At 36.1% G+C, this 24,384-nt stretch overlaps 1 protein-coding gene across 1 annotated transcript; it reads left to right on the top strand.

Moving 5' to 3' along the window:
• Positions 1-1,114: 1,114 nt before the first annotated feature.
• On the top strand, positions 1,115-24,168 carry LOC128861035 (chitin deacetylase 1). The gene is made up of 5 exons (XM_054098911.1): positions 1,115-2,085; positions 12,205-12,365; positions 14,239-14,488; positions 22,194-22,512; positions 22,728-24,168. Exons 1-5 carry the CDS (start codon positions 2,034-2,036, stop codon positions 23,554-23,556), a joined length of 1,611 nt encoding a protein of 536 aa, XP_053954886.1. The 5' UTR covers positions 1,115-2,033; the 3' UTR covers positions 23,557-24,168.
• The last annotated feature ends 216 nt before the right edge of the window (positions 24,169-24,384 follow it).

Raw genomic sequence — 24,384 nt, 5'->3', positions numbered from 1 at the left:
TACTTACGATGATTGTGGGAAGCACTCGGCTTAGCAGAGATTCTGTGCATTTAGCATTGAGAGTCGACCACATTTGTCGGGCGATTCTGCGGGTGGCATTTCTGCGGGTGCAGTCAACTTCGTGTCAAGCATCGCTAGTTAACCGGCCTTGCAGTTACCCCCAATATCAGGAATCCATACTATCTTTAGGTGAAATGACTCAACCATCTCGTTAAGAGATGTGGGGCTTTTCATGGCTACTTTGGAGGTTGCCGACTACTTTGTGAAGGATTTTATTGCCACCTGGATATCAGTTTTTACTATTGCCATCAGTCCAGCCTGAAAGACACTACAGTCGTCGAAAAAACTGAAGGAGATCCCCAGATGTTCGGAGTATACAAATCCGCCCACCCTTCCCTTAAGTTTTGAACCATCTGTGCATACTTCCAACTAAAACGGAGTAGATATCTGGGTGTTGAAGTAAAAGGTATGACTTTTCCTAAAGTCTCATGCCTATTCCTTTTCAGAGTTAAGCAGTCGCATGTCGTGGCATTTTCTTGCATAGGCAGAAAGATGCTCAGCAATTTGAAACATGTAAGTTTTCTGCAGCTCCATCTATTCAGTGATAGCAGCACAGCTAAACTTGAGGTCACCAAATTTATGCACAAGCTACTTGCAACCCCTCGATTCCCCCAATCATCATTGAGTAAGATATTAATATTCACTTGACTTGAATTTGCGTGACTTCGATGGCCGAAGGAAGGAGTGTCACGACTGCTACCTCTAAGCATTTATAAACAACTACATAAATATGCAATATCTCATGCGGGGTATAACCGGACAGCCATTGCCAATAGCTAATCCATATTGAGAATCTTTCACACCTCAATAGTCAGCGATTCTGTATGCGTACCTCGCAGACTCACCACATTTGCCATACAAGCCAACCTTCAGCAACACCAACACTCCTAGTGCCCACATTTCCCCATTCACACGAACTGTTACCCCACCCGCGAAATACATACGTACATACATATTCGTGCATATTTATTGCCGCATGAGGAACTCAACAAGCACAAACTCTCAGCCGGATTTCGTACCAAAAGCGTTTGAATATAAAAGCGTGTTGTTGTGTCAGACGCTCTCTTAGGCTGGCACAGCGCGACACGTAAAGATTTTTGTAGAAAATTCGCCACGAACGCGTTGAACTCGCATTTGTACCTTTACAAAACGCTTTAAGTTTATTTAAGAAAAAACAATTTTTTTTTTTTTTACTCACTTGAAACAAATTGAAAAAGTGCGAAAAATCCTCAATCGCTTTGAAGCGTATTGCATTAGTCGGCGAGTTGAAAGTGCATTACAAATTGTGGAACGAAATTGTGACACTACCCACCACTTCCCCTACCAATAGTGGTGAAGAGCAGTAGCAAAGTTGTGCGCTCCACAAAAAGCACGTATAAAAGCAAAAAACAAAAGAGTTCAACTTATTCCCCAGACTCATTCTCCAAGCAACTGTGTTGTGCTACGTTTACCTGTGGGTGTTGTTGTTGCATTACTTGTGGTGGCATTTGCATTTCATTTTCTGTAATAAAAGTAGAAGAAGTCAGTGATTTCGAAGGCTAACACCACACTCATTTGGTCATTCGTTTGTACGTCAGCTCGTCGATATTTCGTTGTGTTCGTTCGTGCGTCTGTGCGTTTGGTTCGGGCGATCGTTACTTTATTTGCCTGTTCGCAACAGTTGCTGCGATCTTTGTGGTGTTGCGCTGGCGCAGTGTAAGTGGAACTCTGCTAGTGATCGGTAGGACAAATTTGCCGTAGTGCGCTTTGTACTGAAACGATCTCTCTTCTTCTGCTTAAAGTAAAGTTACATTTTGTAGTGAGGTTTGCTCGTCGTGAGCCCCACTTAACCATTTAACACTGAAAGTTTGTGTGTGACTCGAGTTATTGCAATTTCTTACGTTGAAACGTGAATACCGTTCGTAGATAGTTGCTGCGGTGATTGCTGGTGTTAAAACTTCAGCGCAAGAAAAAATAAAACAAAACCACACACAATGGCAAAACTTTTAGTAGTTTTAGCCATTTTAGCTGTGGCTGCTGCGACAGGTGAGTGTTAAAATACAAAACAAGAAAATTTTAAGTGTTTGGCAAATATTAAGAGAAAAAAAGATATTCAATATGTGCAATAATACCAGATATAACAGAAAATTTTCATTTAAAAATATCGCATATAGACTTGTAAAGCACTTGGAACATTTTGGAGATTTTATATACCTACAAGTTGGTTTTTTTCACGTTTTTTGTTGGTTTTTCAAGTTAGATATTTGTGTGAAAGGGACGCGCTTAAAAGATAATGTAAGATGCTTTATTTATTTTTTTTTTTGTTTCAAAAAATACTGTAAAAAAATTTTCATAATCACTGATTTCTCTGTGTCTGAGGAAAAATCGGGCAGTAACGTTTTAGTCATTGATTTAAAACAACAAATATTTTCTAACTCATGTGGTTGGGTGTAGGTTGCGTGTAGGTTAGGTTAGGTTATACTGGTTGGCTGAAGCCACGCAGAGACAATTTTGGCCCATAGCGATGATAGATCAGATACCTATTTAACGAAAGTATACATCACTCAGTTAGCGAATTTTAAGTGCCGCTCAAGCTCCAGTTCAGGGATAGATTATAGTCTTTAAAAACTGAGAGCTTCCAGGAAGAATAGTATAGTTTTCTAGAGAGCCGTACAATGACAATGAAGATACTCCAGGGTTTCTCTTGTGCCCATGTGGTAGTAATCAGGTTCTAAATTTATAGTCTCTCCAGTTGTTAGGTTAGGTTGGATTAACTTGTCTGATCATCACAGATCTCACATAGCTCAGAACTGGCTTATAGTATTGCCCAAGGATTATATGGAAGGGTGCACTTTAGTTCCTTCTCATGATGTAATGTTTTCGTATGCTGTTCCAAGCTAATTTATGAAACAAGGGCAGGACACAAAGAATTTATAAGTAATTCTTATGTCATAAATATTATCCCTAGGGGGCGCTGGCGTCGAGATAATCAAACAATCATATTTATTTAGCTTTTACTTTGAAAATATTGTATATTAAATATTAGGCGCGCTAGGTAGCACTGGGTTAAAATATTAATTTGGGGAAAAATAAGTCCAATATTTTTGCGTGAAATTTTTGCGCAATAGCTGTAAAACTGTTTTAGCTTATGGGCGATGCTAAGATAACTAACATGCCGGTCAGCTTCGATTATTTCTGTTGATTTATCAATTTCTGTAATTTTATTGGATCGTTTTTTAGTGTGAAACGTCACCTTGACAACGAGCACAAATTTTAAATTGTTTGATCGATACTTTACGAGATATCAATCACTACAGTCATCCATCGACAAAATAAGGGACCTTTTCCCCCCAAAAAAAAAATTTGAAAAATTAAGGCCATTTTAGCTCTTAACCAGGATGTATATTATTTGATTTGACGTTGAGAAAAACTCTTCCGCAGAAAATGATCTCAGTAATTGGCGCTGTTATTAAAATATGTGCCTATAGATTCTTCTGATCCCTTTAGACTAAAATACGTACTTTACCAATTTCGCCCAAATTTTAGAACGGAGTATACTATATACCGGTGCATATAATCTGTGTGTTCTGCTCGAGCGTAATAACTCTATAAAATAACACTAGGCAAAGGCCATGCCAAAAAACCTTTATTAGCGAAATTTCTTCAACATAACCTTCAATTCAATCGTTCAACACAAAATTTGACTTGAATGGAATTTTTTTCTTTTACTAGAGCAGGCCCTTGAGCTGTTGACTCAAAATATAATATTATACATTTACTTTGAATTTGCTTACATGGAATGGTAGGTTTACAGTTAACACTTAAGCTTTGGCTTAAGCGAAACTTCTCAGAATTCATTCTAATGGATGTAGAAAATGAACAGCAAAAGTGTAAATTTATTTTTTACATTTTTATTTTGATCTCAATGAAGTTTCATAAGCCGACTTTTCCAATTTTGTATCCACCCGCATTAAGAAATACTGTGGCCTCTCCTAACGGACACCTCTCTTGAGCGAACATTTTTTTCTATACCAAATTTTTTCATCGTAAGCAGTTACCCTCTTTTGAGTGAAGATAAAAGCTGACTGCCGGTGAGTGTACGCCTAAGAGAAGTTTCACTGTATTCGTTTACTTATCCGGCACAACAAAGCACGCCGGGTATTAGCTACTGGGCACTTTATACCAGAATTTAATTAAAGTTGTCACGTGCAATTGACAAGCAGTTTGGGTTTGAATTGAAATAAATTTGTGGCTTAACACGAGAATTAAATCAAAACTAAACTCAAATTACTAAGGGTAACCCCTGTGCTCAAAACTAAAAAAGCGTTATTTTGAACACAATTTTTTACAAATAATTATATTTGATTCTTTTTAGATTGCACTTTTTTAAATTTTATTTTAGCAACATGCCGCTAAATAAATGACTTTTAAAGGCGATCTGGAATAATATTTAAAAAATCTGAATCAAAAAGTCAGCACAAATAAATACAAAAATTTGGTTCATCAGCTAGCAACAGAGTTACTGACCGGCAAATGAATTTCAATTTTTTTTTTAATTACAAAATGTTTAGTTTGGAATTCATCTATTACGAATTTCTAAATGTCTTTAACTTACCAAAATCTAATTTCAAATTATATACTCTCTAATCAATCTTTTTTTAAGGGGTTAGGGGTAGTCAGAGGCCCGAAAAAATGATGATTTTCACGAATTTTTTTTTGCTACTTAATTAATTTATTTAACAAAAATAAAAACATAGCATAAAAACATCATGTTTTAACTTGACTTCACCAAAATTTCAAAAAAAAAAATTTATAATTGCAAAAGTTATCGCTGTTTGTGTGAAGCCCGTTTCTCCAGAAGTCCCTTGCGGTGAACATCACAAGTCCTTGCAGATTCATCTAAAACCAATCGGATGAAAAAAATTATTTTTATTGATAGATAATCTCGAGCCGGATCGAAGCTTTTTTTTTTTTCAAAATGAACAAAATGGCGGCCTCAGGAAATATTTTTCAGATTTTCGGGAAAAAACCAACAGTTAATTGTTCAAAAAAAATCGAAATTTTTGAAAAAAAAAAAATCCTTCGATCAGGCACAAGTTTTTTATGTTTTTCAAAAGCTGTATAAATTTTATTGAAATCTACGTAGCGGTTTTTAAGTTACAGTGTTCACCAGTTTGAAAAACATAGTTTTGAGAAAAACGCATTTAAAGTTTTGCTATCGGCTCCGGAGCGGCCGAGCGCCCTTTGTTAATTGTTGAATAACTTGAAAAGTATTTGTCGGATTCACTTCAAATTTTTACACAATATTTTTAAAACATTATACTTTAAGAAAATGCAAAAAAAAAAAACTCGATTTTTTGAAAATTCTGACTACCCCTAACCCCTTAAATTCATCACTCGTACCCTCTAAGGATGTATTCAAAGCAATTAGGGGTTTTTTTTTTATTTTTATTTAAATTTTTGTAAATATTACATTCACACTCTTTCCACACACTTTTTGCACACATTCAAGACAAATCGCCCGTCTCATCATACACATAAATTATATAATCCAACTTTCTCTAACGCAGATGTGCGCATAATAAATATAATTTATTTATTTTATCTTTTTTAATATGTAATTTAACTAACTTCGTTAGTCACAGTACACAAACAGCGCTGTAACGCATTTTTTCCTCAATCTGCTGCATTTTTCTACAAATCCGAAAATTACTATGGCGTCATTTGTCATACTTCACCCACTTTTCGAATACACTCACGCACATACCTACATGCATGCATATATAAATAAGTGTTTATGTATGTGTGCAGCACCTATATGCACACATACACCTATGCAAGTACAGTTATACAAATTTTATGGCGGTGCAAAATACCGGAAACTCTTAGTTACTCAGGTGCGCATGCAGTTAAAAAAGTGCACATGAACTCCTCACATATCCACACACATAAATGGTTTCTAAGTGTGCACAGATAGGTTTCAATGAGCTGGCGGGGTAGGCAAGAAACCAGTTCCTACTAAACCAAAAATGTACAAAACTCAAATTTAATTGTATTTTCTAACGGCTTTTTAATAAATGTTAGCATGTTTCGAAATTAATTTTTCGCAAAGAAGGCGTTTCTTAGAGAGTAAATTTCCTGGAACTTTGGAAACATTTTGTAGATAATTTTTTATTTGTATTTATTTTCATTTATTACTTTAATAAATTTTATTTATAACTTAAATGGAAATGAATGCTGCTTAAATGGATTGAATTAAAGTACTGTGCAACAGCTTAGATTTGTAGCTTTTCTGCTTCCACAATTTGCTGTATCTGTAACATCTCGTGAGACTTTTTAAACCAAAATGTTTTTCACCTTCTCGTTTGAATAAAATCTTTGCAGCCAACTATTCCTTCAAATTGGGGAATCCTTTTTTTTTTTTGTTTTTGTGTAGAGAGGGAGCTTTTCGGCTCACTGCACTAGAAACCCACCCCTACTCCGTTTCGCTTTATACGTGGAACTACCGTTAAGTAATGCTTCGCATAGGGGAAGCGGCCTTTCTATGAAAATTTGCTGAGGTGCTGCATGCAACGTCAATCTATGGTGGAACAAATAGCAGTCCGGGGGAACCATGCGTGGTGAATAGGGGGAATGTGAATCGAGTTGGAACCCTATTGTTAACAAATTAACGAGTATTTAACCATAATAACCCATTTTACACCATTTTGACAAGTTTTGACTACTTACCTTTTGCTTACTTTCTTTTTTTTAATCTAACTTTTCAAGTAAGAAATACCATATAAATATAAGTTTCAAACTTTGGAAAATGGTTGAAGTGCCAGTTTGGCTCTCCTCAAATAGCACTTAATTTTTTTTGTACGCTATTTTATAGCCAATTTAGTTGTAGTATAACAAAGATCAAGTTTGAAGCGGATCAAATTTCTAGTTGCTGCTTAATAATTTTTTCCCTCATTTCCCAATGAATGCATTGCATTTTTGCTTTTTTTACATGCCGTATTTTGTATATCGTAAACTTTGAACGGCTAAAAATATAGTTAAAGAGCTCGTACAAGTCATATATACAATATATACAAATAGGGCAAAACTTATTTTCTTTTCTTCTTAACGTTCTTGCGCTGAGCCTTCATGCCAGCTTCCAACGGCACATAATTTTCACGAGATGGTCCAGACATTCACCAAAAATCTTTCCATGCATATGTTTTAATATACATATAATTTTTTAATTAATTTCAATGAACAACTACTATAAAAAACATCCCTCCCTCATATTAATGCTCCGAGTCGGAGCATAGTGCGAAATGTATACATTTTTCACCAGACACTTTCCATCTCCGTCTCACGCGTTAGCCTTGCCACCAACGGCAGTGGAACTCACATATTTTCGTAATCGTCAATTTTCAAAATACCAAAAGTTCACACATGGCATCCACAACTCCCCTTTTATAGTTAACATGAAAGCAACAAAGTAACCTTGCAACTCGCCAATTTTATATTAAATGTTTTTTTTAATGCATTACATATTTCATGCATCTCCACGTTTTACTGCACTTATACATTCGCCACACACACGCATGTATGCATAAGTGTATGTATGTACTTTGGTTTCCCTCTCTCCTTTTTAATTTTCTGCATTCCCTTTTTAATAAGCTTGACATTTAGCAGCGCTTCGTTTCGTTACTCTAGTCAACCTTGACGACTGTGCTGATTAAAATTGTTTGATTTTTTCTTGTTTTCTTGCTTTAAGTGTTGCGTGTATACGTTTTTCTTTTTAATTGTGAAAGGTCGTTTAGGTGTTGCAGTGGAACAACTTTTAGTTTTATGTGACAACGAGAGCAGACAATTTTTTCTTTTTGTTTTTATATTTAGTTGCAGGCCGAATTGGCAGTAATGCAATAAACTATGATTAAAATTAAATTTGAACGTGTATTTGAATAGAAATTCTTGTCGTAGAACCGGTGGAATTGCTTGTGGGTATAATTTATTGAATTTCTGAATTGAATTCGTTAAGTTGCTTTAAAATTTTATTTGAAAGTTATGTTTAACTCTACATTCGACAAACATTGCATAACACAGTAACTATAATCGGGTATTACTTGCAGTGGAGCTCAGATTTACTTCCATTTAATTATCCTGTTCCTCATTATCTACATGTAAAGGGTTTTTCAGTAAGAGCGCTTCAACTTTTGAACTTTTTTGAATAAAACACAACGGTTTGACTGTTTTAACTAATTTTTTTTTTATTATCGAGTTTGAACATATACATTTAAGTATGAAATTCGATTTCTTTTGCATGACAACCGCGTGCACGTTTTACGAAGTCCAATCGTTGAACCCAATTTTCGACCACTCTTTTGCATAAATCGGCCGAAATTCCAGCAATTTCGCGTTCAATATTGGCTCTGAGCTCACAAATCGTCGCCGGCTTGTTACTGTAGACCAATGACTTCACATAACCCCAAAACGGGACGGCTTGTTAAATGGACCGTAAAATGGCCGTAATGCTCTTAAAGTAGCTGCAACAGAACAATTATTTTCATAAAAAATTTGCACAATTTGCAATCGTTGCTCAAGTGTGTAGCGTTCCATGATGAAATGTATGCTAATGAAGTTTACAAATGACAAGCGAAAAATAAAAAATATTGCGTCGTTCGCCCTCCCTATCGGAAAAAAGTTGAAGCGCACCTATTGAATAACCCTATACATATCATATGTACATGCACTACATTAATATATTTTCTCAATTTTTTTTTTTGGTAAATAAAAGTTTTGCTCTAATGAAGAAATAGTATTTCAAGCTGTGATATAAGAAATTCGTAGTGTTGTGTAGCTATGCAGCCGGCTGAATCATTCCCATTTGGCACCCTGTTGAAACAATTTGTTGTAGACCAACACGAACAACTGCTAACGGTTTAAACACTCTTTGTGTGGGCACTAAAATAATAGGAGGAGAAGCAAGAATTTACGTATCTATTATATGTAGCAACCCCCATGTTCCCTTAAGGCCTCATGATCAAGGCTCTAACTTCTTAGTAGAAAACTACTTCTCAACTATGCTGGTTAACAGAGGGGCATTTTTACAACTCAATTATGTTGGTTAACAGAGTACCTAACATTTTTATATTACGAATGCTAAGATACGAGAGCACTTTTGAACTGTATATAGACTTTTGACTATTTCGAGGCGTCGAAAAGCTGTATGCTGGTAGTACGGCGTCCGCGAACTCGAACAGAAATTGATCTATAGCGTTACCAAGTGTTTTCATGGAGAGTTTAATAACTTCAAAAACAGTTTAGATAATTTAAGTAGGCTGCTAGTTTTCTGATCTGTCACTCTTTCTCACGTTGAAAATGATGCAAAACCTCAGCAGTTTATTCGTACTTTGCTAAATAATAATGGTTAGTTGTACTTCCGCAAGTGTCAGATGTATCCTACTTCAAAATCGCCAAATATACTTGAGAAACAGTTGAAACAGGGCATCAATATTATTCAATTATACCGCATAAGCCGTTGCATATACTTCAACTACTTGAACAAATTGCTAGAGATGGAATTTTTAAAGAAAAATTAACATCGAAAATAAGGAAATAAATTATATAGAAAGTACATACTTTTCAACTTTGCCATCGAAACGGTTAAAGGTATATCAGAAGAGTTACGTGTTTTGCAGAATATTCACTTACCCTTCAGAAGCAATTATAAAAATTTCAATGCTTCTATAGTTCTATAGTAGTACTCGTGTACAAGGATATTCTACTTGTAAAAAGTTCATATATGGCACCGCCAGTACTTCAGAGAACGTAAAATGAGCTTCGGAAAAGCATATATACCCTTATACCAGAGGGCGCAAATTTAATCATCCAATTATGTTTTTGAATAACTTGTTTACTAAATGAAAGAAAATTATTTTGAGTGATGTAAATTTTTATTTTGACATTTACGTGCTCCATTGCTTGTTTGTTTGCATACTACAGCTGTTTAGTTCACAAGTGTCAAAATTGGTTGGCAGCGATGCCAGTTACAAAAGTTATAAATCTTCCGGTAGAGTGATTAATTTTGCGCCATTTGGTACAAGTGTATACATATACTTATAAAAAGTGTATTGTGCAGTTTTTGTATGACAATGATTGTATTTCAGGCAAAATGCAATTAGCTTCAGAAAAAAATGAAATTCTTAATATTTTCCTTACCCTAACAATTTTGAACAAATTTTCTTTGATATCCAGTAAAATGTTTCAAAATGTATTTCACATCTTTTTAGATACATTTCATACATTCTAAAAAACATTATCCGTGCATATTTCACGCATTTTCAGGCTTTTAAAGAACATAAAACCAAACAAAAAAGAAAAAAAAAAACAAAAAAAAAATATATTTTGTTTATTTTTGTTTTTGTATTATTATATAAATTAAATTGCGCAAACAGAAATCTATTATTTTTGTGTAAAGTTTTTGTGCAAATAGTTGGAAACTGTTTTATAGTCGATCTCTAGCTCCTGGGCGAAGACTACTCAAAAAAACATTTTCCACATTTTCTTTAACATCAAAAATATCCGAACTGAATCGACGAAACCAAAATTGCACGTAATTAGCTATTTACTATTACATTATCGGCCCCACAAGCAACAGTCACATTTTCAGCGGCCTGGGCAAAGGCTTGCATTTTCGCCTTTATCAAAGAAAAACTGTAAAATGTACCGAATTTTTCTCTGCTGACTTCCATTGTTAACAGCCTGTAACTCACAACGGAATGGCACAATCAAAAAAAAAGAAAAGAATTTTTTAGTGTGAAATATCACTTGACAATGAGCACAAACTTTAAATTGTTTGATGGAGGCTTTTCGAGATAGCGATCAATACAGCCATCTATCGAGAAAATAGTGGATTTCTTTTTCCCCAAAATGTATATAAGCGTGCCTGCACAACAATTGACTCCGCTGAAGTATTTCTATATTTTTTGAAAAACACGTGCGCCTTCCTAGATTACACTTGACGCTTTTTAGTATGCAGTGGGAAAATCTATAGTTATAATATTAATTATTTCCTTATCTCTCATGCAAATCTTTCTTTCGAAAATTCCAACTCCAGCAACTTCTTCAGCTCTACCTCACTGGCACACTTTCACTGTTATACGGTCGTTCTTTTCACAACTATTTAATCAATCAACTTTTTTCAGCTCTAATTAATTTTTGTTTACAAAGTTTTATAGCCACAACTTTTTTCTTAATCCATAGGTTTTCTGCTACTTTATAGCCACTGCTTAGTAATTCCATTTGACATTTTTTAAGTTATTTTTATACTTGTCATTTAAATTGGTACCATTCCGTGCCGTGTTCTTGGCAATTTAAATCATAACGGCTGGTAACCATCAATAATGACTCCACTGGCCAGTAATCAACAACCGGCTGCACCAGTTTGTGTTTCTATTTTGGACGCCCAACAAGTAGTCAGCAACATGGCTGGCTTTAATGGCCGTTTCGTGCTTAAAACGGTATATCCGAGCGCACACGTGTTTCCAAAGACTTGTGCACACATACATACACACATCTGCATACTACTATTTGAATGATTGCCATTCGAAGTCAACGATTGTGTGCAAGTATTTGACGTATGTCAAGCAGGAAGCTTTTTTTGAAGCATGGCGTTCACTTGAAACCTACTTCTCAAATACTTATAAGTGCGCGCACTTAACCAATTCAAACCAAAATGGTTATATGTGAGTGTATGCCTTGCGGCGGTGAAGCATGCTTGTATGTGTGTGCGCAAACAAACACAAAAAATTGGCACAAGTCTTTATTGGCCTACACATCTGCTTCCGGTTTGTTGTTATTGTTTGCTTTTTATGTCTATCATTGCAAATTTTGTAAAACACCAATTTTTCATAGATATGTATTTTTTTGGATTTATCATTCGCTAGTGATTGACGATGTGCAATAACCGGTTACCCGCTTCAACTTTTAATAGCAGCTGCCAAGTCAAAACGTTATTAAGAGTCAAGAAGCTTAGTTAGATTTAAAAAAGCATTTGTATGTTTAGAAATTACTGAGTATCAAAATTAATTCCGAAAATAGCTGAGCATTGCTTTAAACGAATATTAGATTTTTAATATAGAATATTTAAAAAAAGTATTTATTTTAACTGTTACACTTTTATTTTTATTGCAGCTTCTGCAGAACGTGTGAGACGTCAGGCCACAACTGAGGAGCCCAAAAAAGAGGAGTCCTTTGAGAAAGAATTATGTAAGGACAAGGATGCCGGTGAATGGTTCCGTTTGGTCGCTGGTGAGGGCGATAATTGTCGTGATGTTATTCAGTGTACATCGTCGGTAAGTGAAAACAGCAAATTTGTATGTGCACAGTGCACAGAAATTAAAATTAAACCCTATTATTGGCGTAAGATTTTTTAGATTTCTTAAAATCTGTTAGAGGAAATAATTAACGCATATAAAATAAATATAAAGAAAACGCATGCAGATCTTCGTATGACCCATCAAAAAAATTAAAGTGAGTTTTGCTAACCTGCCGCATAAACTACTCTTAACACTAAATTGCACTTTAACACTTTTCGCTTACCCCACTGCCGAATAGTGATACATTTATTAGTTCCAAGCCTAAGGCAGCGCTGAAATAAAAATGCAGCTGAGTTCTATACTAGTAATGCCAGTGAGCCGCCATAACCGAATGGGTCGCTGCGTGACTACCATTCGGGATTCTTAGAGAACGTAGTTTCGAATCTCGGTGAAACACCAAAATTAAGAATTTTTCTAATAGCGGTCGCCCCTAGGCAGGCAATGACAAACCTCCGAGTGTATTTTCGCAATGAAGAAGCTTCTCATAAAAAAATATTTGCCGTTCGGAGTCGTTTTGTAGGTTCTGTAGGTCCCTTCATTTGCGGAACAACATCAAGACACACACCACAAATAGGAGGAAGAGCTCGGCCAAACAACCAAACAGGGTGTAAGCGCCAGTTATATATATAATATCAGTGAGCCAAAACAGATGTCCCCTACTTACATCGCCATAATTAATTTCTCTTCAATTAACTTCATTTTAAACCTAACTTTAAATTTTCTACAACAAATTTCTTACTTCTGAAATATTTCAAACAGAATGAATTGAGAGACTGAAAATTTTTTTGAAAAAAGAAATAAACAAATATATTCTTATCGATTTGTTAAAGTGAGCCTTAATGTTGTAAGTTGAGAAAATAGTTGTAAGCACAATCAGATAACTGCGAAGTAGTCAACGAGGTTATCAGAGAAATAATTTGCAATACTCAACGACTCAATTGCGGATGTATCCTCCTCTTAAGATATTAGCCCTTCGTTGGGCACCCGGGTCTGTCCAGACTGGCATTTTCAACCTTGGACGTGAATTTAACATATTTCTATAGCTAAGCTATACGAGCATTTGCGACTTTAGCTTCCAGGTAGCTTCCTAAAATTTAATTTTCCATCGATTTATGAATATCGCCTTTTAAAAAAGATTCTCGAAAGAGACGAAAAAAGGCCAGATCCGGGTGCCGAACGAAATGTTTCAATAAAAGGTCTCCAACGTAAGGTTACTATTGGCGCAATTCTGTTTTCGTGTGACCTGAGCGATAGTATTTTTTCTCATATCAGCCAATAGTCTTTCAACCAACCCCACGAAATGAGAGGTTTGCGATACCGTGGACTACCCGCGGTCTGATCCTGTAGAGGTGCACCTCGCGTCAACTCAGCCAGCGTTGGGCAAGAAGGTGCTCTAGAGTTGCCCTCACTTTCAGTTCATTGCAAAATCTGTACTTAGAGCTGTTTACGATTCCTATCTTGTGTGAAAGTGCCGCTAGCAAATTGTGGGCTGTCAGTTTACCTACGATAGTTCTGCTTTCCTTTCTAGGCAGAGCTCATACGAATCTGGCGTATAAAATGAGCTACATTTTTATAAAAAAATTAAAAACCAAAATAAGACTAGCCCAAACTGGTCTAATATAGAGCAGCATGCTTTCCATTCACTATGCCGGAGTTTCCAGCTTTCATACTTTCACACACTGCTCGGATTTTCCCAAATTATTTTTCTTACACAAATTTAAGTATAGGCCTAAAAATATAATTCATATATATATCTTAATATGCATCACTTAGAACACTTTATCATATCCAACTATTCAAGATTCAGTCATATCTAATAATTTTCCGCCTCTTTTTTTCATTCGCTTAGGGTTTGCAAGCCATTCGTTGCCCGGCTGGTTTGTACTTCGATATTGAGAAACAGACCTGTGACTGGAAAGAATCCGTCAAGAACTGCAAATCGAAGAACAAAGAGCGACGTGTCAAACCTTTGCTCCACACAGACGAGCCACTCTGCCAGGATGGCTTCTTGGCTTGTGGTGATGGTAACTGCATTGAGCGCGGCCTCTTCTGTAACGGCGAGAAGGATTGCTCAGATGGTTCTGATGAGAACACTTGTGGTAAGTGCTAAATAAGAAGAAGAAAGTTGTTTACTATAACATTTTAACGAACTCATTAACGACAAACAAAGCTACAAAACGCAAAAACAAAAAACAAAAAAACAAAACTAAAATCAATCAGTGACCTCAACATACTTTTGATTTTTCAACTTATGTATTTATACGTAATTGATATGTATAGCAAATTATTCGTGCATGTGTATATGGGCGTGTGAGTGAGTGTGTGCGCAAATAAATCTTCAACTCACCTAAAAATGTCAAAAGCAACTATAAAGTGACAAATCGGCAACAAAGTTGGTATGCGCGAAAAATCCAACCAGAAAATATTGTAGAAGAAAAACACAAGACTAAATTGGAAACCGGAATTCATCACATGCAGTGTTACTCAATTTGAATTTCGCGACTTTTTTTATATTTTTTTAAATCTTTTTATATGCGTAATTTTTTTCTCCTTCTTCTTCTCTGGCGAGATATTGATTACATACGCGTGCGCCTGCGGATATCTGTGGTGCTTGCTTCCACCTTTCCACGCTGCTCGCTCCTCTTTCCGCTAGTAACAAGTAGTTTATACGCATTTAAATAGTTTACAAATCAAAATTTTTGGATTAAAATACATTGCACAGAAATAAATGAAGTGAGTGTAGTTGTTTTAGATTTGAGCACACGCAGAGCTTACGAGATTATAATGTTTTGCTTGCATACAGGCACACAAATGCATACGTGTGTATATGTGTTCAAAAGCGCTAAGTACTCGAAATGTGAGCTAAAATTTCCAACAGCTCATTTGCTAGGCATGGCATGGCTAGGTGACGGCGACGGCGACAGGCAATTGCTTACACAGACACAACAACACTTTAAAGCATAATACTTTTATGTACAAACATCATAAATACCGGTTTCAAGATTGCAGCAAAAATCGAAATTTTTCATTGTTGCCGTCATTTTTATTTTTATTCTCATTTTTCACTTTTTTTTTTTTTTTTTTTTTTTTGTTCACCTATGAGTTTACGGGTTTTACCTTCTTCTTCTGCGTATTTCGACACTTTTTTGCTGAGTTACAAATGAAAACAAGACAGAAAAAACAACATGCAACCCCAATACCGTTGCACTTTGTTCGGCTAAGGTAACCTGTTGTTGATTATGGTTTAGCCAGGCGATAACAATCAACGTTCGCCGGTGCCCAAATATGTGTGTCGCGATTGTGGTATGAAAAGCAAAACAATAAAATGGACGGTAGGAGCGTAAAACCCATTCAATTTGTAGCAAAACAAAAAGTTACCAACCAACTGACGAAAGTAAAGTTTCATTGTGGTCGAATTTGCATGATTATAATACAAAGTTGTGTAAGGGAAAATGGGACAAAATAAGACCTGCAACAAGAAGTAGCCTGATAAGCAAAGCAGATGATTGCACACGATTTTAGACACTAATTGCGATTTTTATAAAAACTTTTGAATAAGCAAAAGATAGAAGTGGGAAATGGCATGGAAATTTGTTGAAAATATAGGAGCATTTGAAGACTGGAGCTCAATTCACTTATGCTGAAATAATTGCTTGAAAAAAAAACAACAAACGCACTTGGCAGACGTGAGTGGTAACACCTACCAAACGAAGAAAATTGCATGGAATTGTGAAAGAAGTGCAACAATGATGCAAATTGACGAATTTTTAATTCAAAATTGTGACAAATGACTGCCGTTAAGATATTTGGTGGCTCCTAAAACACTCAAGCTAAAAAGCCCATTGTATTTAGAGCTTTGGAAAGAAGGTAGATAGTCAAGGAGGGAAGGAGAAAAGTATCATAGAAAGAGATAGCAAAGAATAGAGACAGAGATAAAGGTAGTTAGTCTTGTGAGAATTTTCTAGATTCTTTGGCACCTCCAATTTTAGAGAACGAATATTACTCATTCTCTTGACATCGGAACCCAAAACTCGTAGCCTCGCTCTAGCAAAGGCAGGGCAATCACAGCAAATAAAGTTACTCTGTGAAAATATTTTTGTCAAAAAGAAATTTTACATAACTTTGCATAAGTACACGACAGTGAGTTAATGAGCCTCTGAGACATTTCCCTTTTCGGTGAAAAAATCGTGTTATTTTGTAGCATACATAAATGTAGGGTATTCGCATCGTGCATCGTAAGTGTTGCATTGTTATAAGTAAACAAATTGAAGTCTCCATTGGACACCTTTTTTAAAACCTTTGATTGAGTACCCGAGTCTGGCCTTTTTTCGTCCTGTTCGAGGATCCTTTTTAAAAGGTTATATAAATAATATAAATCGAGAGAAAATTAAATTTTAGGAAGCTACCTGGAAGCTCAAGTCGCTAGCTTTAATAGAAATATGTTACATTCACGTCCAAAGTCAAAAAAGACTGGCCATACTCGGTCTCCGGTACCCAACGGAGGATTAAACGGTTAAATATGTAAAGGGTTTTCCAATAAGAGGTGTTATATTGATATTCAAAGAAAAATTATATTTTTTAATATAAATGATCGGTTGTTTATTTCATTATAAAGAGGAAGGTGTGCCGTTAATAGTGGAAAATAACATCAGGGAAAAGACCACAACGACCACGCTTACAGGACAATATCTTTTTCATGAAATTTTCCATAACCGAATTGCAAAGTGGCTGCCCTATGGCCTCGATAGCCTCACGAATTTCATCTTTGAGATCTTGAATCGACCCTGGACTGTTGGGGTAGACCTTCTCTTTCACGTGGCCCCAAAAAAGAAAAAACTTTCGGAAGCTTTTCCCGTAAAAGATCAATGGTTTCGTTGCCGACTGATATTTTATTTTGGATCCCATAATCCATAAGGGGCAAATAAATTCTTTATAAACTTGGAATGGAACGGAATAATACAGAGGTTTGCACTTGGTGCTTAAGATCTTTTGTGTGCCCTACTTTTCACAATGCCGCATGCAGAGCCAGCGCCTGCAATAAGCCTAATTAGCTGAGTTAGTCTAGCTCGATATGAGCTGGGCCGACCATAAGTGCCTATCTTCCGGCCGTACTTGGACGAGATGTTTACTTTTTCTTCTCACTTTAGAGAGAGAAGAAAAATGTAATGGCGTCTCTGATGATAGGTAGCAAAATCGACAAAAGTCATTGGGCCATGGACTTCACGCGTCTGTCAAGATGGCTGCGCAATCTGCAATGACTAATCGGAATGTGAGTGAGCATTCTCTGTTTTTTTTTTTTCTTAAAGAGATTTATGAGATATTTAAATCCCTCCTGATTATGCGATCTCAGTATGGCCTCACATTTGCATTTTCTTTGCCCCAGAGTTTGGTGCCAACTTACGTTTTGTAGCCTTAACGCTTCACCTCTGAGTTTTTCCTTGATGTTTTTTTTTTGTGTTGATGGTATGTTGTTCCGCAATCAGAAAGATCATACATGAAACTGGCAATTAACCGTCACTCAGCAAATATCATTTTACGTTACACAAGAAGTTCCTGGTAGACATACAATACTTTTAGAAAAGTTGCAGTCGAATGGCGTACGACAATTCGATTCATAATTTCAGTGAGACAAAATAATGCAAGGATACAAACACATCAGTAGGTACCTCAACTGCTCCAAGACTTCAATGCATATGGCGACAAAAAGCTGCCAAAACCACAAATGCCATTACATATACAAGCACATTGTATGTATGTAAATACAAAAATAAAAGATTTAAAAATGGTAAACAAATAGTAATACGAGCGCCTGTTGATTTGATAACCAGCAGGAACCGGTTCGATGACATAACCATTTTCGGTTTTTTGTCATTTTTTTTGTGCTTTGGCGCAAACAAGTGAAAAAGAAACCCTTAAATAAAGGAGCAGCATTTAATGAATGCGTTCGCGAATGAGTGAAAGATAAGCACACAAATGTAAAGAAATAAAAAAATAAAAGTTTTCGCAAAAATTGTGTGCTGTTGTGTTAATGAAGAAAAATTGTGTGGAATACCAAAATTTTGAGTACAAAAATATAGTACCTATCAGCATGCATGCACGTTTGTGTGTGAGTATACAGGTACGCATACCAACAAAGTCTGCATGTTCAAGAAAAAAAGGGGCGGATGCTGTACGTTACAATGGAAAAATTTTTGCTAAAAATCACTTAAACTCGATGTGTAAAATAAACTGCAAAAATGTGCTGAAAGCAAGCTACCTTTTGCAGATTCACCAACAGCAGTGCGGAAAACATGACGAAATGCGCAGCTCTCAAATTTTTTTTTTACTTTTGCTTCAATCGTTTTTTTAATACAAATTTTGTTGTTTTATTAAAAAGTTGTAAATTTGAATTTTTTTGTGGCGAAAAACAAGAGGTGCAGCGAACGATTTATCAGGGATCTGCGCTTCAGCGCCTTTGTTTAGGTATTTTATTGTACGAATATAGCGGCAACTGCGAGCCACTGACCACGGCGGCAGCGACGCTATATGTATCATACATATGTGTGTATGTATGTATATACTCGTATGTATGCATGTATTTATGTCTGTGGGTATGTATGTATGGATGCATGTATTTATGCATGCATCTGACTGAAATATGACTATTTTCTTTTGTCATAATTTAGCAGCTCAGCTGCATGCACACATACACACATGCATATGCAAATTTAACTTTCATTGAAAATAACGCTTTTTCACTTTTATTGGTTTTGTTTTTGTGCTACAACGTTTGCATAAAGCTGTTAATTCGAAACTTTTCCATTTGAAAAATCATTAAATAGTTTGTTAAAATTAAAAAAAAACAGTCAATAAAATTAAATTAAAACGTCCTACAAAGTAAAAGTTACTGTCAAATTTCTGCTGCAGCAAATATTTAAAATGCAGCAATGTAAATTACACAAAACACCACCAACAACAACAATTAACTATCTATCATAGAAGGTGAACACTCCATGCATTGTAGGCGTATGCTGGCCTTTGCCAAAGCTAATGGCCCACACATTCGTGCCAGGGTTTCACAAAATAGTTGCAAATATTTGCCAACAAATCAATGCACGCCATTCCTTTCCATTCATTCATACACCGCGCGCATTTGTACGTATGTACGTATGTATGTAGGTATTTTTCATATTTGTTCAACAAATATTTTCTTATTAGTGGCTATTTTTCCAATCGTTTGGCATTTAAATTTCCACTCACGTGCAATTACCACTACCTTTGCGATTGCTACTAAATTTGTAGTCATTTTGATGCGTGGCAATAAAAATAATCAACACAAAACAAAAATGCCACCAAGTGCATTGCCCATTGATGATATAAATTTTATTACAAACCACGCTTTCCTTTGGGCCTAAATAAATTTACATACACACACACACATGCACAAGCTATAGAAAGCACGCATTTAAAATTGTATTTACACAAACGCTTTTCTATGTAAATTTTGCCTGTATTTGTATGCGCTGCGGCATGGGATGTAAACACGCTTGGGCTGCGCCGCCGCGACGTGCCGCTCATAACTGATTATCTGTGTATCAGCCGCCAATACTTGTCAGCAATTCACAAACAAATGACCTGAGCCTGCCAACTCTGGAAGTATACATCGTTTTGGCCGCTGAATGAGTGCCGCGTGTTGTCGTCGCGTGTGTGGCTGGCAGCCATTCACTCTGCGCACGCAATAAAAAAAGAAACAAAAAAACGAAACGGTAGCGGCATTAGAGTGTACTTTGTTTTATGCTTTAGATATGTAGTTGTTTCTATTTCTGTGTTTTTTTGTTTTTTTTAATTTTTATTTACACATCTACATAGGCTTGTAGGTGTGTGTGCATAATTTTTCTTTAATTATTTATAACGTTTTCATGCTGTGTGACTGTGAATTATGTTTGATTCGTTGTTTGAATAACAAATGTGAAATAATAATTTCCACTTTCAAGCCGTTAAGTTCACTGACATTAGCTTATATTACCGCTATTTCTCCAGGTGTAAATGATACATGCAATGTTTAAATAAAAATCACCCAATATATTCACTTGCATTGTGAAAAACGGCAGCCAAGTGATTACTTGGTCACTGAACTATTCATTCGGCAGTCGGCATGCGGCCAACGCAATCGCGGGTTCCGTTTTGTAAAAGCAATAGTAACTATCATGAATCGTGAAACCATTCAACAAGGTGTACTACTGTGGAGCCACAAAGAAAAGACGCCTTACCTTAATTGAAAATTTAAAATCCGTGATGAGAAAAAAATCAATGGTTGAAAATCATAAACCAGCAAGAAATAAAATTATTTATTTTTATTTTTTTATTTACTATTCAACAAACAAGATTTATCGACACTTTGCGCGACAGCAGCAATATTCTCAACAGATCGTCCAAATTTTGGCCTGCCAGACCTTTTTTTATTCTCAAAGAAAAGATTTTTAGAGGTGTACTACCTAGCAGACCCTTATTCGGCTATGAGCGAATTTGACAGATATGCCGGCGTCATTCGTTTACTGTTTCACTAAGCTAAAGCTAAATTTTGTGAAATATAAAACGAATGACGTAGAATCCAAAGCTCCCCTCAAATCATACATTTTTCCCCACACCTAACAAGCAAACCTGGTATCTATCATCCTTAAATTGCTTGCAATTTGAAGTTTATTCACCCTTATCGGAATCATTCGCACGCATATTTTCTTAAAAAAATCACCAATTTTGAGATATGTTGTTCTTAAATATCGACCATTTTCATAATAAGTTTAAATAATTTTACCACCTTGTAAAACGTCGGGGCGTCTGTCTACTTGATAAATGTCAAAGACAGCATAAAAGATTTATCATCAAGGAATTATGAACTTTTGAAAGACCCTTTCATAAAATTAGTTCATGAAAATATTTTTCAAAAAAATCGCAAAAAATACAAAAACATAGCTTAGGCTTAAAAGGTCTGCATAGAAATTAAAAAAAAAAAAATTTAGCAATAGAATCAACAGAATTATGGTTAGTTGATATCGGCGAAGAAAAAAAACGTTGGCATGTGTATAAGGGTATTTTTTTCCAATGAAAAGTGTGAGAAAATATCTTTTCAATGATACCTCAGAAATCTAAATCGATGCAGATTTAGCGGAGTTATTCAAGTTTTCCTTAAAACTCTATACCGCAAAAAAATCCAAAAATGCTGAAAAATCGCATTATTTTATTCCCGTTGCAATTGGCGAAAATAATCAAAATAATAAAAAAAAACAAAAATGAACAAAACTTCTATTAGTTCTTCCTCCTATTTGTGGTGTGCGTCTTGTTGTTGTTCCACAAATGGAAGGACCTACAGTTTCAAGCCAACTCCGAACGGCAGATATTTTTTATGAGGAGCTTTTTCATGCACTCGGAGAAATACACTCGGAGGCTTGTCATTGCCTGCCGAAAGGCGCCCGCTATTAGAAAACACCTTTTCTATAAATTTACTGTTTCGAAAATCATTTACGAGCTGTTTTTGAACAAAATTTGTCGAAAAATCCGAACTGTACTTTAATGCAATTTTTAAATATTTTTAAACAAGCATTTTAAGCCTTTTTTAAAGGAGTGGTGCACCCTAATGTACATCTATGTAATTTGCCAATTATTTCTAAGAAATTTTAAACGAACCTTTTACATACATACAGGACATATCGAACTGTTGACTGAATATGCCTATAATTTTTACCAAATAACAAGTTCAAACTCCTTTTGAAATTACTGCAACAATTTCACAAACTCCCCGAATTGTCTACCTCTATTTTCATACAGATATCGATAACGATCCCAATCGCGCACCACCCTGCGACCCCACTGTGTGCGTATTGCCCGACTGTTTCTGCTCGGAGGATGGCACCTCAATTCCCGGTGATTTGCCTGCCAAGGATGTGCCCATGATGATTACCATCACATTCGACGATGCCATCAACAACAACAACATCGACTTGTACAAGGAAATCTTCAAGGGACGCAAGAATCCCAACGGTTGCGACATCAAGGCCACCTACTTCATTTCACACAAATACACTAACTACTCAGCGGTGCAGGAAACTGCGCGCAAGGGCCACGAAATCGCTGTGCACTCCATAACGTAAGTGAAAACGGCATATGCCATGAGAAATAGCATAACATTAGCATGTAGAGGAGAAAAAAAACTTCAAAAACTTTGGCCTTGAATAAAAAACTAATTAAATTACTACTTACAAATGACTCAAACCCTATAACTATTCACATAGCCCCAATTTTTATATAATTTTAATTGTATTCCCCCGCCCTCTTCCATACTTTCTTCCCCATCTCTTGCAGTCACAACGATGAGGAGCGCTTCTGGTCGAACGCCACCGTCGATGACTGGGCTAAAGAAATGGCTGGCATGCGTATCATCATCGAGAAATACGCCAACATAACCGACAACTCAGTGGTGGGTGTACGCGCTCCATACCTACGTGTCGGCGGCAACAATCAATTCACAATGATGGAAGAGCAAGCTTTCCTCTATGACTCCACAATCACTGCACCGCTCTCGAATCCACCACTCTGGCCATACACCATGTACTTCCGCATGCCACATCGTTGCCATGGTAATCTGCAGAGCTGCCCAACCCGTTCGCACGCTGTGTGGGAAATGGTCATGAATGAGCTGGATCGTCGTGAGGACCCGGCCAACGATGAATACCTGCCCGGTTGCGCTATGGTGGACTCGTGCTCAAATATTTTAACTGGCGATCAATTCTATAACTTCCTTAATCACAATTTCGACCGTCACTACGATCAAAATCGTGCACCATTAGGCTTGTATTTCCACGCAGCTTGGCTGAAGAACAATCCCGAATTCTTGGATGCCTTCCTGTATTGGATCGATGAGATCTTGGCCAATCACAATGACGTGTATTTCGTGACAATGACACAGGTCATCCAATGGATGCAAAATCCTCGCACTATCAGCGAAGCCAAGAACTTCGAGCCATGGAGGGAGAAGTGCGTTGTCGAGGGCAAGCCAGCCTGCTGGGTGCCTAGCACCTGCAAACTGACCTCCAAGGAAATCCCCGGCGAGACCGTCAACTTGCAGACATGTGTGCGATGCCCGAATAACTACCCATGGGTGAATGACCCAACCGGTGATGGTTTCTTCTAAGTCAGCGCGCTCACCTGTAAATGCACCACAATGCGTATACATTTTTATTTGTTTTTATTTTTGTTTAAGTATTCTAACTTTGCTAAAGAGTTGTGCTTTAGCGCTTAATTTTATACTCTTTTCTCTCTTAAATTTTCCTTTTCCAGCTCTGCTCTTTCATCTTCTACTGCCTTTCCTTTGTACTTCTTTTATTTATCCTATTAATATATGTATGTTTCTTTTCTTATCATTTGTAAATATTTTTACCGTTAATTGCCGCTCAAACAAAACTAAGCTAAACATTTCTGAAAAATCTACATTAATTATAGTTTTTTTTTTTTGTTAATGCCACAATCAATTTTTTTTTTTTCGTTTGCTTTAAGTTATCTTTATTTTCACTGCCTCAATCAATTATCTTTGCTCTAATTATGCAAGACTTTTATTATTTGACCGACCTTTGAGCTGCTAAATAATTAATGGCAACTATTTACACACTCTGATATTCGGGCCACACATAAATATTTGGCGCTCAAGGTCGTTGCTGTGTTAATTTTAAAGTTACGTAAATTGAACTAAATATGTACACACAAAGAAACACTAAAAAACACAAGAAGAAGAAGAATAAGAAGAAGCCAGAAAACAAAAACTCCACATATGATATTAAATATTTTCGATAAATACTCATATAGCCACACACAAAATGTTAGGGAGAAACAGATGAGACACAAAGCGTTAATGCGAAAATTTTTAATTTGTAGTATGTTTTATTGTACGTATATTTAAATATTTTTTATTACATAATTTTTAATGTATGTGAAACTTTCCTTCTGTATCATTCATACAATTAAA

Source organism: Anastrepha ludens, chromosome 4, assembly GCF_028408465.1.
Source record: "Anastrepha ludens isolate Willacy chromosome 4, idAnaLude1.1, whole genome shotgun sequence".
Lineage (NCBI taxonomy): Eukaryota > Metazoa > Arthropoda > Insecta > Diptera > Tephritidae > Anastrepha > Anastrepha ludens.
Note: the sequence above shows the minus strand (reverse complement) of the source record. Positions and strands in the feature narration are given on the sequence as shown.

What these genes read in the sequence shown, in the direction of transcription:
- LOC128861035 (XM_054098911.1), top strand. Translation starts at nt 2,034, where the DNA reads ATGGCAAAACTTTTAGTAGTTTTAGCCATTTTAGCTGTGGCTGCTGCG. An exon ending in AGCTGTGGCTGCTGCGACAG is followed by an intron (nt 2,086 to 12,204) that starts GTGAGTGTTAAA and finishes TTTTTATTGCAG; the next exon opens with CTTCTGCAGAACGTGTGAGA. An exon ending in TTCTGATGAGAACACTTGTG is followed by an intron (nt 14,489 to 22,193) that starts GTAAGTGCTAAA and finishes ATTTTCATACAG; the next exon opens with ATATCGATAACGATCCCAAT.